The 17180-nt window shown below is 41.5% G+C and overlaps 1 protein-coding gene across 12 annotated transcripts in view; it reads right to left on the bottom strand.

The window, feature by feature from the left end:
- Camk2d (calcium/calmodulin dependent protein kinase II delta) overlaps positions 1–14628 on the bottom strand; it is a 258045-nt gene extending 243417 nt beyond the window's left edge. For all 12 annotated transcript variants that reach the window (XM_057793575.1, XM_057793580.1, XM_057793579.1 and 9 more), the window contains exons 1-2: positions 14415–14628; positions 12794–12888 (exon numbers count right to left, since the gene is read on the bottom strand). In XM_057793575.1, the coding sequence (XP_057649558.1) occupies positions 12794–12888; positions 14415–14479 (160 nt within the window). In that variant the 5' untranslated portion in view covers positions 14480–14628. The remainder of the gene's footprint in view (positions 1–12793; positions 12889–14414) is intronic.
- Between the last annotated feature and the right edge of the window lie 2552 nt (positions 14629–17180).

Below are 17180 nucleotides of genomic sequence, written 5' to 3'. Positions count from 1 at the left end.
GTCTCCATGACCATTCATCAGTCCAACAGTTATCTCTGAGGTGCTCGGAGCCCAGAAGACACCTTGGCAATGGAGCTCACTCTGTATCCATTCACCTCCAGAGGACTTTGCCTGCACCTTTATTTACTTCCTACCTAGCAGAGGGAGTGGGACTTGGCAAGAACTTCTGTTTTTCATTAAGGTGAAAACAAAATTTATATATATATTTTCAAAATTCAATTTAGTTAGCACAACTATAATTAAATGTCCTCCGGGGAAATGGACAAGGCCTTCATGAAGCAACAGGACAATATCATATAGGATTCTGAAAACAGTTAACCCTCTGTCTCACTACTTCTCCTCTGTGAATACTCCTGAAAAAGCATAAGGATGAAAATTTTACAAAACCAAGCCTTAGGCTGTATCCATTGTCCACACAGAAAGAGCACAGGTTATGGGAGAAGAGTAAACAATGATATCAAATAATGAACTGCTGATCTGTTCACTCACTCGGTGAAGCATAGTTCGGTTATTAAGAATTGAAAGGAACTGCCACAACCCAGGATCATGTCATAATTTTAAATAAAAATGCAGACCAAAATGTCTAGTTTGGAAGGAAGGAAGGAAGGAAGGAGGGAGGGAGGGAGGGAGGGAGGGAGGGAGGGAGGGAGGGAGGGAGGGAGGGAGGGAGGGAGGGAAGGAAGGAAGGAAGGAAGGAAGGAAGGAAGGAAGGAAGGAAGGAAGGAAGGAAGGAAGGAGAAAACGAGGAAAAGAAGTGCTTGGGGGAAGGTCAGGGTCACCTAAGATGACTCAGTGGATTAATGAACTTCTACTCAAATCTGATGATCTGAGTTCAATCCTAAACCAGGATTGCTGCAAACTGTCCTCTAACCTCCATATACAACATTGTCATTTGCACATAAGCAACATAAAATAAATGTAATTAATTTTTAATAAAAAATATTATAGTGCTTGTTTGCAAAGACATAAATAGGTCTGTTTTTAGTTTTTCCATATTTTCCTAAATTCTACATAAGGATATGCATTCTATGCTATAATTAATTTTGAATGTATCTATAAGAATTAATCATTTCTTTCAGACATTTATAATTATATATTTAACAAATATTAATATATATCGAATATAAGAATGTATCATTTGATTAATATAATAAAGGTTTCAGTCTAGATAGTGTCTAAGAAATACTTAAAACATTCATTCGCCTAAACTAATTTCTGAAATTTCCCCATGACTGCAGTCACTAAGTTACCATCTAAAAACATTACTGAAATATTTCTATGAAAGTATTTTTTATTCTCTAAATATACAACAGGATATAACATATAATTTGTATCAGAATATATTAGGCTTGTATGTTTAATTTTTAGGCATAAATACACAGTAGACTCTTGTTGTCTTACAACTTATATGGAAGACAAATGTTAGCCAACACACAGCTGTTTCCGGAGCCAGCAACATGGAAATAAGGCCATTTTCCTTTCATCGCATTTCTGAAGTGACAGACAAGACACTGTACCAGCTGGCCTCTAACTGCCATTAGTAAATTTTTTTAAAAAAAAAATTAAAATTAAAAAGAAAAACTTTAAGTAAACAGCACCCAGGATTTGAAGCTCAACAAAAGGCTTTCACAATGAGCTTCAAGAATAAATGGACAAAACCGGTCTCGCTGAACATAATGGACAATGAGGACTACTGAGAACTGAAGAACAATGGCAATGGGTTCTTGATCCTATTGCATGTAATGGCTTTGTGGGAGCCCAGGTAGTTTGGATGCTCACCTTAATAGACCTGGATGGAGGTGGGTGGTCCTTGGACCTCCCACAGGGCAGAGAAACCTGCTTGCTCTTTGGGCTGAGGAGGAAGGAAGACTTGATTGGGGGAGGGGGAGGGAACGGGAGGTGGTGGCGGGGAAGAGGCAGAAATCTTTAATAATTAAATTAATTAATTAATAAAAAAATCAGCAAGGAAAAAAAAAAGAATAAATGGAGAAGTAAGTATTTACTGGTCTTTGTGGAATGGATCAAAAATTTACAAGCTCATGTGTTTTCAAATAGTGCAATGATGGCATGAGCCTGGCAGTATTGACATGGGGCTCACAGGCATCAAAATGCTCCCACACTCCCGAGTAGCAGACATTTAGAGTAGAGCAAGAGGGAAACACCAGTGAGAGACTTTAAGGAGTTTGCTCAAAAAATTACAAGATTGGACAAAACTGTGGGATTTGTAACCAGAGAATTGAGGAAATAATTCGTGAGTCAGCAGTTAAATTTTGAAATAACTGCGTGTCATCTGACGTGAAGCCCCAGCTCCATGGCTCCTTGCCTATCGTCTCTCTGAGGTCTACTCTAAGAGGCAGCGTTTTATTGATTCTTTCCCTCTCTTTTCTCCACTCATTCAACAGTGGCAAGTTCTTACAATAACAGTGACCACAGCGGGCACATGCTACGATTCATGAAGAAATCTCCACAAGGTGCTTCAAAACTGCGGCATATATTATTGCAATAAAAGGAAAGGCACTATAAACAATTCAAAATATAACAGACTGAAAGGGGGCAAAGGCACTTCTGGCTAGAGCTAGGAAGGGGAGGAAGGGAGAGGTGATCCTGGAGGTGATGCTGAAGGGGAGGCAGCAGCTGGGCTGGGCTTGGAAGGGGGAAGATTTCAGTGCTGTTCGGAGGGCTCACACTCCAACCTTAGGGTGGGACCCGCTTTCTTGTTCCTTTATACAGAGTCCCTTCCTGTCCTTATCTTAACTCTAAGCACAATTTCCCCAAAGGCCTGAGCTCCTAATAGCCCTCTCACAATTCTGTATTCTCCAGGCTGACATCCACCCCAACAGACCAGGAAATATTAGAGGACAGAAACCCTCTACTCCGTACTAGCAAGAACTAATCAAGATGCCCACAGCTAAGTCACTGCTGAACGGTATAAGGAGGAACTGACTAACAGTGTAACGACAGAAAACCTGATTGGGAAGCTACTGAAGAGGGCTGTAGCAAGAAGGAAACTGAGCTGCAGTTGAGATGAATCCCTACAAAAACCAAAGTGTGTTGAGATGGGGTAAGGAAAAGACAACCACCTGTGCTTGGGATGCTGGGGGAAATTCAGGTACCATTCAGGGAAGAAAGAAAGATGACCCCTTCATAGTTTGAGGCTGAAACAGTACTGAAGCACAGTCCTCCAAATATCACACACTGTTTAGTTCCCCCATCAAAACTTAATATTTTAAATTAAATACAAATAATGTAACATGGTATAACTCAACCTTCCAGAGACTTTAAAGGACAGGACAGTATGATATTTTAATAAATTTGCTCTGGCTATATTACTTCCGTAGAAATATTTATTTTTTTATTTCTGTATATGAGTGTCTGCATACGTGCACGTGGGTACCATGAGGTCTAGGAGTCACCCTCAAATCCCCTGAGCTGAAGTTAGTTACAGGAAGGTGCTAACAATCCAAAGTGAACACTGGAACCTGAACTCCAGATATGGCTCTCCAGCCCTAATATTTAACAAATCCATTTAATATAAATTATTCTTTTCAATGTGTATTCATCATATTAATAAAGTTCTGCAAAAAGTAGAAAAAAGAATTTACTAATAAAAATTCCAAATACTTTGTATCTTTTGAAGACCTTAAAGGAAAAGGTTAAATGGTATTTTAGTATTATTAATATTATTATTATTATTATTATTATTATTATTATATGTGTGTGAAGGTCAGAAGACAACTCTGTGCAGTTGTTTCTCTTCATTCACCTTTACATGGAGTCAAGGGATCAGATCAAATGTAAGTTTCCAGGCTTGTGGGACGGGCACCTTTAACTACCCAGGCATCTGACCAGGCCAACATGATACATTAATACATAAAAAAGATGCCTTTTATTTTATGAGTCTATATTATAAAACACAAAACAAAAGGCAATTAACCTGTATCTTGAGTGTGTAAGTTTTCCATTACTGAAGATCTCCCAGTTAATTAAAAATCAACTGGAAGGCTGATAGGGGTTTCTCTCCGAAAATCACAAGGGACAGTAACTGATGCTGGACAGAGAAAAGATAAAAGAGGAGCAAGGAGCTAACAGACAGCCTCAAAAGAACAGGACACAGCCCAGTCAGAGTCAACTAGAGACTTTTGAGCCCTTGATAATTGTTTCATAATTTTATATATATGTATATATATATATATATATATACACACATACGCACACGCACATACACACACACACACACACATGCGCCAACGTTTATGGACTAAAACATTTAAAGCCCTATGTAATCTGGAAACCGCTGAGCACCTTCAGTAGATTAACTGTTAACCAGCAGTATCATCGTGGGTCATCTGGACACTGTCCTGTTCCTGCTACACCTATTTTTACAATGCACATTGAATACAATGTTTTATTTCCTCTCAATTGCTCCATTCTTTCTGTATGAGTCTGTCACACTCGATACTACTGCTGAAAAAGAAACTGCAAAATAACAAATCTGTCTTCCTTTTCTCACTGGTTAAAGAAAATGAACCAGAGAACTTGAATGGCTTCCTAAGTACCTGTCTTCTAGTCTACCTTCGGTTAAATGGCTGGTTTTCTCTGCAGACAAAGGTGCCTTGTTCAGAAGTGATCCTAGGAACGCATTGCTGGCCATCAGAAACTCTTCTGCAATCACTTGCCTAGCATTTGACAACATTTCCACTGCGTTATTTTTCCTTCTCGAAAGGACCACACAGTCATCTGAAACTTCAACTGGATCTGACGTTACCATAGCGATTAAAATGCTATCTTTTCTCACAAGTTGGAATTCTAAATGTATTCTCCAAAAAGTATGACTCAAGGCCCTCACTTCAACAGAAATGTAAAAAGGTGTAAGACGTGGTGCTTAGCATAGAGCCAAGCACGTACCAGCGAATACAGAAGGCTTAAGTTCTGGGTACCAGCAGTCCACGGGGTAGGACAATGGAAAGAGTCAGCATCCAGAGCAAGAGGAAGCGGCTTGAAATTCTCACTCTAGCGCTTACTATGTTTTTAAGACAAGATCCCATTCAGGTAGCCCAGGCTGACCTCAAATTAGTTAAAGAGACAAGGATGGCCTTGAACTTCAGATTCTTCTGCCCCACCTCTCAAGTCCTGGAATTACAGGCCTCTTCTGTCTTGTCTGGTTTATCCCTGTGCTTCCTGCATGTTAGGCAAGCACTGTACCAAATGAGCAACAGCCCCAGCTTATTACCTTTAGCCTTATGCAACAGGTTCAGCTTCCAATTTAAAAAAAAAAAATGAGGTAACAGCATACTTCTAGTAGTCTGCAATATAGACTGAACAAAATGAAACCAAATGCCTTATGGATGTGCAGCCGTGAGACCTACAAGGTACTCTTTAAATAACAGCTAAGACCATCTTATTTTTTTCTAAATCATTATTGATGAAGATGGCATTATTGATTGGGAGAGTAAGAGGGTATCAGAATAGCACGGGCTGCAGCTGAATGCCAAAACTAATGTGATTCCCTGCATTTGTGTACAACTACAGAACGCATCTGAACCGGGATCAGAACAGTTCTGTCAGCTGAAAACTGCCCTGCTCTACTCAAAGTGATTCCATCCCGAAGAGCCGAGTTACAGCTCAGTGTAGAGATCTTCTGGCTGAGTGTGTTCAAGGCCCCTGGTTCAGTCCCCAGCAGCACAAGGAAACAAATAAAGTAGCTGGGTGTGGGGGTTCATAGTTATCTTCCCTGCACTGAGGAGACTGCCGAAAGTTTGAAGTTACCCTAATCCACGTGCTGAGTTTCGAGTCAGCCTGGACATCAGAGTGAAATCCTGTCTCAAAATCTCCCAAAAGCAAAAAGTAAACTAAACTAAGAACAGATCGTATTTAAAAAAAAAACAAAAAAACAAAAAAAAAAACTTGTATATGCGTGGATAATTTCAATAAACCTACTGCAGTAATACAATGCCATTTTCTTTCTAATCAGATATTTCAGCATTCTCAACAACTTCCTCAAACTGCAGAGCTGGGCCTGGCAGTGGGGCGTTGTGACTTTAAGCCTCTTTTAAGTCTACTCTAGGAGAAACAGTTTCCCTTGATTTTCCGAGGAAGAAACCATTTTTCTTCTTTTAAAACCCTATAGTATGTTATTCTCACTAGATTGTAACGCATTGTATCTTCTATGAAGTCTATGTGTGTAATCTTTAGTTTCCTATGCTGTAATCACCCTCGAAACGTATCCAACGCTTAAGCAAATCATGTGAACACATTTAATAGCCTGTAGAAGGAAGTGAACTATAAGTTGTCAATAGATAGACAGGTTCTAAGTATTAAGAGCCTGCGAATACCCCATCTATTCAGTGTGTTTCAGGGCATTTCACTAAATGTCTTGTAGCAAACTGTTTAACAGATCCCTATGTAAACAACCATTAATCAATTGCCAGTGAGAAACAAACCACACTGTAAGATATACTACACCCTAATAAAATGGACAGGAAGGGAAAAGACAAATCTTGAGCACTATGCATTTGCTCAAGGCAAAACTTTTAAAAATAAGATGTAGGTAAAAATCCCAATAGGATTGCTAGAATATCATGATCAACATAAAAGAGATTCATAAGGAATTACTTATAAGCTGGAGAAATGGCTTATTGGGTCAAGATGCCTGCCACCAAGCCTGATGACCTGAGTTCAACACTCAGGAACTACCTGGTAGGAGAGAACCCACTCCTGAATGTTTGATTTACACAAGCACCCACATGCTTGTAGGTGAACTATCTGTTGCTACTTGTGGATGAACTCTCTCTCTCTCTCTCTCTCTCTCTCTCTCTCTCTCTCTCTCTCTCTCTCTCTCACACACACACACACACACACATAATAAATACAATATTTTTAAAAGGTAACTTTTTTCAAGTTGATTTTATTTAATATTTCAATGAAAATGGAAGTGTTCACCTAAATGTATGAACAAAGGTATTTTGTTGGTGAACAGTCTCATATAGAGAGACAGTGACAATATTTTTAGTATCACAGAGAGGTACCTGTGTTACAGTGTTTATTAAGTCTCTCTTATTATTGGAAAGCAGAAAACGTGGATATAGACTAAAATATTTTAATCATTTAAAATAGTTTGACTGTCAACAGTAACCTAATTCATTTACTGTAGAAAATAGATGTCCAATATTAAGACCCACATAACAATATATAGATGACATAAGGAAATAGTGTTCTAAATCGTGATGCATATATGAACCACAGAGACTGGCAGCATGCACAGGACCTGCACCGGTTCAAGCCAGAGGAGGTCCCAGCACCAAGAGGGGGAAGTAGACACAGGTTCCCACCCCTAATCAAGAAGCTACCTGCAATGGACATCTGCTTAGAAAGGAAAAACTTAGTTTTCTTCAATAGAGTTTCACTGGGTGATGAACCACACTTAAAGGCAGGTCCCTCGCCTAGCAGTAGACGGCCAACACAAAATGAACTCAATGGTATTTTTATAGACTTTTTCCTACTATGGCTTTGTTTGGACATTTTTCGTCTTACTGGTTTGTGCTTGTAAACTGAAGCTTCTGATTTTGCTGTTTTATGCGTTTTGGTTGAGAGGGGTTGTGTGTTTGTTTGTTCCTGTATGTGTGTGTGGTGTGTTTTATTCTATTCTAGTTTATAGTTTTTGACTGTTTGTTTTCTGAAGAAAGAAAAAGGTAGGAGCTGGGTGGATGGGGAGGTAGAGGGTCTGGAAGGAGCAAGAGAAAGGAAAGCATGATCTGATTATATCGTATGAAAAAAGTTTCAGTATATAAAAGGATACGGAGCTGGAGAGGTGGCCTAGCAGGTAAGAGCACTTGGTGCTCAAACAAAGGACCTGGGTTCAGTTCCCAGTACCCACAAAGTAGTTCACAAACATCTCCAGCTTCAAGAAAATTTTGAGGCCTTTTGCATCAGATGGGCATGTGATTCACCCCCACACATACAGAGAAAAACACACATTAAAAAAAAAAATCTTTCCAAACAAAAAAGTTAAGTATGACTAACCATAGTAACAAGACACAAAGTAATGCTAATAGCATACACTATTTTCCGAACATACAGAACAAGAACAACTTTTAATGCCTTCTTAAATCATTATTTTCAATATTTTACTATTGTTGTTGTTGTTCAATTGGTCCAAAGTGACAAATCAATAAGATAGAACTGAGGCTTCATTCAATCTCAGTCTTACTTGCGATTCAAGAAAGTAGGCATAAAATTAAGACTAAGATAATTTCTTAACTGTTTAGATGTTCAAAACAAAAGCAGCAAGCCTCAGTTTTTCTGACATCTTTCTTGAAACAAACAAAAAGAAATATTACTTGGGGTATAGATACAACACTGAATTCACATACATGGTCAACTAGTTTCCTAGGGTCCTGATGTATGCTCCACCTAATACTATGAAATTAGGAACTAACAGAATTAGGATAATAAAATTAAAATTATTTACATTACAGAAATATAACTTGCCAAATTTAGTAACGGAGTAAAAAAAAAACTTCTATGTCATTTGTTACTTCAAGCTTATAATTAATTTTCCTTTTGTAAAAACAGTAACTATGACATGCCTGGTTATGATGTCGTGAGGGCTTTCCAAGGATGAAAACACGTATTGGGAAACGAACATCAAGGAATCATCACCATGACTGAAGAGTTTTAAAATGCACCATCTACCACATGGACTGTCCCTGAAGGCTCTTGGGATCGGCACCACCAGCTGACTGGGGTGTACACCACTGTCTTCCCATCACCTAGTAACAGTTCACAGCCCTAAACATGCCCAGATGATGGACAAAATATCTACACTGCAACAAGCTAGCATTTGATAGATACTAACCTAAGGGCTTGGATCAAAATGTAAGCATATCCAGTTCCTATGATGAAAAACTAAGACACATTCTACCATCACTACTCAGTACATACTAAATATCTTTAATTAAAACAACTCTTCAGGATTTGTAAGCCACATGTACGGTATCATATGTTGACTATGCTTAGGAGCTTTTCAAAGAAGTTTTTAACAAGCAACCAAATGAGTATACTGCGCCCACTGACCTACATCCTCAGTAACACTCACACCAAATGTCCTGTGCACATATGCAGATGAAAACACAAAGAAATTCTTCAACAGACTCTGGGTCTCCCAAACACGGTATGTGTGACTAATGGTGAGAGAAAATGTAACTGCAACTGTCTGCTGAAAACCCAGTGCAGGCTAGGCACAGCAAAAGGCCCGAGTGACAGCGGAGAGGGGGATGTGCAAATTTGTGTAGGAATCCGGCCAAATGTTTGGCACTTTCCCTCATGCCCTGGATTTATTGACAAGTGGCACTTTCTCTTTCTGTCTGTTACAGCTAAAGAGCCTTAGTTGAGAGCAGATAACACAGCTCAATGGTAGTGTGTTTGCCTGGCATGTGTGAGGCCCCAGATTAAATTCCCAGCACAAAAGGAATTTAAAAAAATATTAGTTGAGTGGTAGAAATATCCTTGTCTTTAAACCACACAGCCTTAAGGATTAGATTTACAAAGGCATGCTATATCAAATAATATAAACAAAAAGTTGCACAAAAAACTGTCCATTTCACAAGTGTCTGATGGAGTTCCCAAAAAATTATTTTCTTGGAAAAAATTAAACATACTATATTGCACTGAATTCTATATTTGCCTTTGAATGTTTCTCACTGTAAAAATTTCCTGCAAGAAATACATTTATATCAGATTATTATAAAAGGAGTGTTATTAAAAGAAAACTTAGGCTATGTATTTTTAATATTTATTTTTATGTATGTAGATGTTTTTCCTGCATGTAAGTCTGTGCACCACGTATGCATTGTTCACAGAGATCAGAAGAGGGCCTCAGATCTTCTGGAACTGGAATTAGAGACAATTCTTAGCCACCATGTGGACGCTGGGAATCAAACCCAGGATCCTCTGTGAGAACAGTCACTGCTCTTAACTGCTGAGCTATCATTCCAGCTTCCAAAATTTGTTTTTTTAAAACACAGTCTCTGGATATACTTGACAGATTTCAGTACAGGCTGGTTCTCAGAAATGAACAAAGTACTTAATGACTTTACAAATAATGTAGTAAGCACACTTCATTCCAGTCGCTTTGTCCTGAAGTGCTTGAACGTCCTCAAAGCCATACACTTGAATGTTAAGTCAAAGGTAAAAGCATGGCATTTTCCTTCAAAAAAATCTGTAATTCAATATGGAAACAATTTAAACAAATATATACAGCGCAAAATAAAACTATTCTATAACCACCTTCAATTATATGCGGCTATCAAATAAAGTTGCAGAGCATTTGATAAGGAATGACTATATTCTTTACATATGAGTGTAATAAGTCAAACACTTTCCAAATTAAGATATAGTTCTCACAAAATTCACTAACTCCCTGAAACACCCCATGGGACTCATTGTATAAGTTTTACTGTTTTATTGATGAAGAATCTGAGATCTTAGAAAAGTACATGTCTGGACCAAATTTACATACTGGGCAACTGAGTCACTGTTTCAAGTGGGCCACAACAGAACTGTCACTAGATAGACAATTCTCAAGTGCTTTCACTTTAAGTAAGATCTTTCAAAAAAAGCAAAGCACTTTAATCATTACTACACTCCTATCATATGACAGTAGTGGTTGATACTCACTAAGTGCATACGCTATAATAGACACCACTCTGCACTATACATTAAGGCAATCAGAACAATCAAAACCCTGTAAGAAAGGCCTCTATCTCACCCCATTTTGCAGATGAAAACACTGAGGCTCAGATTAAAATGGATAAACTTCCTAAGATCACATGGCTAGCAGCTACAAGAATCAGGACTGATGCCTAGAGTACATCATTCCAGGACAGATGATGTTCTTAGGAGGGGAAGAAAATGCAGAGGAAGAGGCTGGAGAAGGCTCAGCAGATAAAGGATCTTCCTGTTCCAAGAGGGAGTAGGAGCTTAGTTCCTACTATTCATGCTTGAGGGTTCACAGCTATGGGAATCAGATGTGTCTGGCCTCCAGGGCACTAACACTCACGTGTGCGTGCATACACACATACACACACATACACACATACACACACACACACATATATAAAACTAAAGATAATAAAAAATAACTGAAGAGTAGCAAAGAAGATAGGAAGAATGTCTTCTGGGTCAGGAAGGAGATGCATACAAGCTCAGCTTGAGCGGATGAGGGAAGGAAAGGCATTCTACAGGTAGAATGGCACAGAGAGGAAAGAGAAGGAGCCAATCAGTCCGGGGCACTCTTCTCCCATAGAGGAGAAGAGAGTGAGCAAGACTGCCAGTCTGATATCGGGAGTATGGGATGAAGAGGATAAAAAGTGTTGACTCTAGTTAATAAAGTTAGTAAAAGGGACTACCAGTCTCATTGGTCCTGAGGTGAAATTTAAAGTCATTACGAGACTCGGAATAGGCATGGTAACACTCTCCAAATCTGACAGCCCACCACTGGCAAAGTGCCTATCACATCAGAGAAAATAACACAAACACCAGGAAAGGTCTGACTGGTTTCAGTCTTCTTCTTTCCCTTAAACTGCCATTTATACTTCTGCACCCCTTGTCATTCTTTTCAGCCTTCCAATGGAGACTGAAGGGGAAATGTAATTGGCATAGCTTGTTCCTCATCCGTTTTCATACCAGGACTCCATAGTGCTCACGGGTAGCTTAGCATATACCTTTCTCTGAACTACAGCAAATCAGATCAAGATAAGAGATACACTGAACCCTACAGCGCACCTTAAAGGTAGAATTTGTAAATCCATTTACCTCAGCGAAGGACAAGAGCAATGATATCCAGACATCCTTAAGTGGCATGTCTTAAAAGATATATTCAGTGAGGAAAACTAGCTCTAATGGAATTTCCTCTCATTACTTAAAATAAACCAGGTCACTGAGATGGGATGCAGTATGGTATTCTGCTCATTTTGATTTCAGTTTAATTCCATCAAACCATAAATCCTCATGGAAATACCTTAGGCACATGCCTGCAGACACTGTGACGCCCAACATTTCAGCATACATGTTTTTGCATGATTTCAAACAAAATGATTTTTAAAAAACGTGAACACATGGCTCCAAGTTGCTTTTTTAAAAAACTTATGTCAACAGCTTTAAGTATGAATTATCTCCATGGCTATAAACTGCAGGTATAAAATACATCGCATGATCTGGTGGGAAATTTAATTCAGAAGACCAAGTTAAAGGCCTAACCTATGCACATCAAAATAAAGCTAACTTCCTAGATTACAGCAATGGTCTTTTTTTATCTTGCCAAAGCCACTGAAGTTAAATATACCTCAATGTATTAAGTTCAGCTGTAACTACAAATGCAATATACATTCAACTGAACCATGACCTGTTTTTCATCTCAGAAGTGAAAGGGAATTATGTCAGTTATGAGACTTACATTTTTTCCATTCTAAGATCCTTCTGAAAGTTATTTCACACTAGAACTAAAAGCAAAATGCACTTCGTGGCACTTACTTGCTTTGCAAAATATTTATTTATGTTACTGCTCATAAGACAGCATTTCGATCAGTCACTGATAACAATTACATTTTTTTTCATTTACTTTCAAAGTGTACAGACCCAGAGACACTTGGCAACGAAAAAATATCAGTAGGTAATATGACACCTAAGCTTAAAATTCAATTATAACTACATGCTATATTTACTTACAAGACAACACCAATCCACACAACAAATACAAAATTAACATGTGTAAATAAATGTGGTTTAAAATACCCACCCCTAGCAGAAAGCTTTTTGGTGTTGATAATTTTGGCAGCATACTCCTGTCCAGTAGGGATCTTCATACATCTTCTCACCACTGAGAATGCCCCCCTAGAAACCAACAATCAGCAAGTCAGCAGCAGAATCAGATCCAGTATCCACTTAGAAACTTACAAACCTGAGCATATTTGTGAGTCTTGAGCAGTCTGTGAAATATCAGCATAAGAAAAATATTATCTAGAAAATGAACAATTATTTCTAAATGTTGAGGATTAAAAAGCAGTTTTTAATTGCCTGGAAACACACATTATTAATCAACAAAATAAAAGAAAATGCCAGTTATGACCACTCTTGTTTGCACACGAAATTTGAAAACATTTCATTTTCACACTCACAAAACACCAAATGCTCAGAGCAAACCCTGCAAGAGTAGAGCTGGGAACAGGGGAGGGAAAAAAAAATCTGCTGCCTGTTTATTTCGGTAGGAAAAATAATTAACGTGGCTCCAAGTAAGTAAATATGGTGATTGTTTTCATTAAAACATAAATCTGGGGCTCACTGGTGCTTTACCAGATCCTGGGGTAAGGTGATTTCTCTGCCTGGTTTAGGCTGGGGGATGGGAGAGATTTGAATTAAGCTGCTCTTCCGACATGTCTCCATGTTTCAACAGCAGATCATCTATAAAGATATCATTTTCATTCCATTAAAAATGCTTACACTTCCTTTTATGCAACTGTGGGAACCCATGGCACACACAGAAATGCATCTTTTCCCTAATTGTTGAAATTAGCGATAGAAGAACTGGTTTGAGGTTGGATGCTTGGCAAATCAGCATTCCTGGCTGGATCTCCGTACAGATCTTCTGTAGGTACCCTGTCCCTCCTTAACAAGAAGTTCTGGCACTTAAGTGGAGGAGGTCGTTTTACGCAGCACAAGGCTAGGCTACCTTGGGAAGCGCTTTCCTGAGCTCCAGAGAGGGGGCTTTCCCGCTGCCTCAATAAATAAATCTCCGATAAGATGTGCACGTACTTAATCCTGTAAGAATGATGGTGAGCGAATCCTTTAGTGCAAAGAATAGCGGATATGGGGCAGGGGCGTGGGTTCTGTTGGGTGGCCCCTTTCCTGGACAGAACAACTATTTGGATGGCGAACCAGACTCTCCACCAAGCCAAGCTGAACTTTCGGCATCGATAAATATGGCACCATCTCTGAGAGCCAGTGCTCATCAGCTCATCCGAACCTGGGTCAGACGGCAGACACACCGACCGCGGGCTGAGCAGGAGACATCTATTTACCGAAAATGTGATAAATGTTGCGTTTTTGCATGCATCTCCTTTCCTCTCGGAAGATACACACACACACACACACACACACTCGCGTGCGCGCACACTTCCCAGGATGACAGCTACAACTGCAGAGATCATAAATTCACTAAGTCTCCCGTAGAGAGGTGGAGGACCCAAGGAGGTGGGCTGGGGTTTCAGGGCACCCGCCACAGTGGGGCAGGGATTTCCCCCCCTCTGTGCCCCACCCGCACCAAGTCAGGGGTCCGTCACCCCGCTTCGGCCTGCGGGCTCCCTCTCCCCCCACGGCGAACACGGGGGTCGCGGGAGGAGATGCCAGGCAAGGACGCTTACTTTCCGAGCTCCTCGAAGAGCTGATACTCGTCGGTGAACCGGGTGCAGGTGGTGGTCGAAGCCATGGCGGGGTCTGGGCAGTGCGCCGCTGGCAGCGCGACGGGCGACACGCGAACAGACGCGGCTTCCCGGGACTGGCGCCGCCGCGCTGTCACCCGGGGCCGCCCTCACTTTCCTTGTCCGAAAGTAGCTCGCCCGCGAGGGAGTGCGCGCAGGGGCGGGGCGCGGGGCGAGGTGGCCAGACCAACCCGCGCCGCCCGCGATCCCTCCTCCTTCTCCTCCTGCCGCCGCGGCTGCGGGGCAGAGTGCTCCAGAAAGGGGTCGAGGGGGGACCCGCAGGAGGGGTGGCCGCTGACACCGAGGCTCGCACAGCAGCTTGGCGCAGCGCCCGGGTTGGCGGACGAGCTGCGACCGAGAGTGCAGAGCCGGCCGGCTGCACCTACGAGCGGAGGCGGCGCTGGTGGCCCGCGCTCCCCACGGGGCCGCGAGCCTGGGAACCCGCGCGGCGACAGAGTGCGCTCGGCTCGGGCGGGCGAAGCTGGCGGCCGCAGCTCCTCCCCGGCGCCTCCTCCCGCCTCTCCCCGCCCTGCGAAGCCCCCTCCTCGCCGGCCCTACACCTCCCTCTAGCGACTCCAGCCGAGTCCCTCCGGGCTGCTCTTCTGCAGCCGTCTAGGGAGACCGCAGGGAGGGGATGTGCGGAGCGGCGGGGGAGCGCACTTAGGGGACCGGGGTGCACCGAGATGTCGCAGTGACCCACGAGGGGTCGGGAAGATGAGGGATAACTCGCAGCTCCCACACCGTGGACATGTCTAGGCCGGCCACTCAGCCACGGTGCCGGGGAGGCCGAGGGAGGGATGCAGCCGCTGCATCAGGGCGCGGTTGGCGTTTACTGCTCTCCAGACCCGGGTCCCACGTCCCCCCCGGGTCGCAGCGATGCTAACCCTGGCCACCTCTGCTGCGCCCCGCTGTCCCTCAGCTAGGGGCGAGGATGGCCCGGGAGCCACGTTTCACTTCAGGTTTTACTGTCCCCCTCTTCGCCCTGCTCTCCGGTTGTTTTCCTGACTGGGGCAAACCCCATAAGCCCTTGCTTGGCCATAAATCCTAACATAATGAAAGCAGAAAGTCCAGCACTCCGCCACACCTTCCTGCCTCTCCCGAGTAAACTCCCCGGTAACCTCAGCAAGTTCTGATAGTAAGCAGGGCTCTCGCGAGACGTCCCACTCGGCTGCCGAGGGGGTGGGGCGGTAGGAAGGTTGGCTGCGGGTCACGCGACCCAGAGGGGGGCTGACGTCATTGGCGTCACGTGAGCGTGGCCAGCCTGTTTCGCTTTGCTAGGGGAGAAGGGAAAAGGAGAGGGGACTTTGTGAGTTCCTGGCTTCACGTTCTAACAGAGCAGGCCGGGTAGGGGCACAGGAATGCACCCCGACAGTGGCTCTCCAGAAAGCCTCTAAAGAGTGCCAGAGTGCCCGCTCTTGGGCAGATCTGCCACTGTTGTTTAAAAATTAGCCTGGAGAAAACACTAGCTTGTAAGATAGGTTAAGTTGTCACTGGTTGCTAGGATAATTTCTGGGTATTTAATAAACATGGCAATTGAAAAGATAGAGGCCTACAGAAAACAGAAGAATCATGAGCAGGGTTTTTTTTTTTTTCTTTTCCTTTTTATTTTTCCTGCTTTTCTACAGGATATCATGAAATCCTGCATTCCTATTGCTAATTTGCTCATTCTTAGAATTACATCAGGCGCTTAAAATTTCACAGCAGAAAGGTGATAGATAACTTTCAGTTATGGTGACTGTATAGACTTTGTCGCCAGTTCTGAGAGGCTCTTTGCTCACTGACACACATGTTCCTAATTTTTTGATTTCCTGTTTTAAAGAATGCTATTCCGCCTGAACTCAAGTACTCAAGCTAGTCAGAAAATCTTTAAATGCTTTTCTGTTGTAGGTTTTTCAAATATTGCTCATACTTTCAATAGACCTCTCCCACTCAACACCACAAGAAAATAGTTTTTGTGTTGAGTCATCATGCAATATCTGCATTGTTCTACCCATGAAAATGTCATTGCTGGCCTATTTTACTATAATTTTCCCCTCGGGTTTACTTGTATCTTTTGTTATTCTTCCCATGCATTAGATTCCTAGTGCGGGTTTTTGACATTGCCAAGCACATGGGGTCTACACATGTCCCGCCTATTCTGTATCCTACCTGGAGACCTCTGTTATTCGGTTGTCATTGTGGAACACTGTTGGAGGATTCTCGAAAGTTCTCTGATTTTTATGTAACTTTGATTCCTTTGGGTTTTTTGTTTTGTTTTAAACAAATGTTATCTTTGACATCCTTAAATTTGAACACTTATATTTGTTTGTGATAGGGGGCGGTCTTGTAGATGGCCTGTAACTCATTATCTAGACCAGGATGGCCTTCAAACTCAGGGGTCTCCCTGCCTCTGCCACCTCAACCTTGAGATTAAAGGTATGCACCAACACATCTGGTTAATTTGAACATTTTTAATAACAAAATCTAAATGTGTTTCAGTCTTAATTTCTAACCATAAAAGTCAAAGATCACCTGTACTAATGTAGCAATATAGAAAAAAGATGATACAATAAATAAATAAATAAATAAATAAATAAATAAATAAATAAATGGAGTATTAACAATTAAGCTAAAAATTGAAAGAAAAATAATTTGGTCTTGACTCAACATTTTAAATATATAGCTTAAAAATATGGCTCTAGGTTATAATGTAATAATTAAATATCCCTC

Source organism: Chionomys nivalis, chromosome 18 (genome assembly GCF_950005125.1).
Source record: "Chionomys nivalis chromosome 18, mChiNiv1.1, whole genome shotgun sequence".
NCBI classification, from domain to species: Eukaryota; Metazoa; Chordata; class Mammalia; order Rodentia; family Cricetidae; genus Chionomys; species Chionomys nivalis.
Note: the sequence above shows the minus strand (reverse complement) of the source record. Positions and strands in the feature narration are given on the sequence as shown.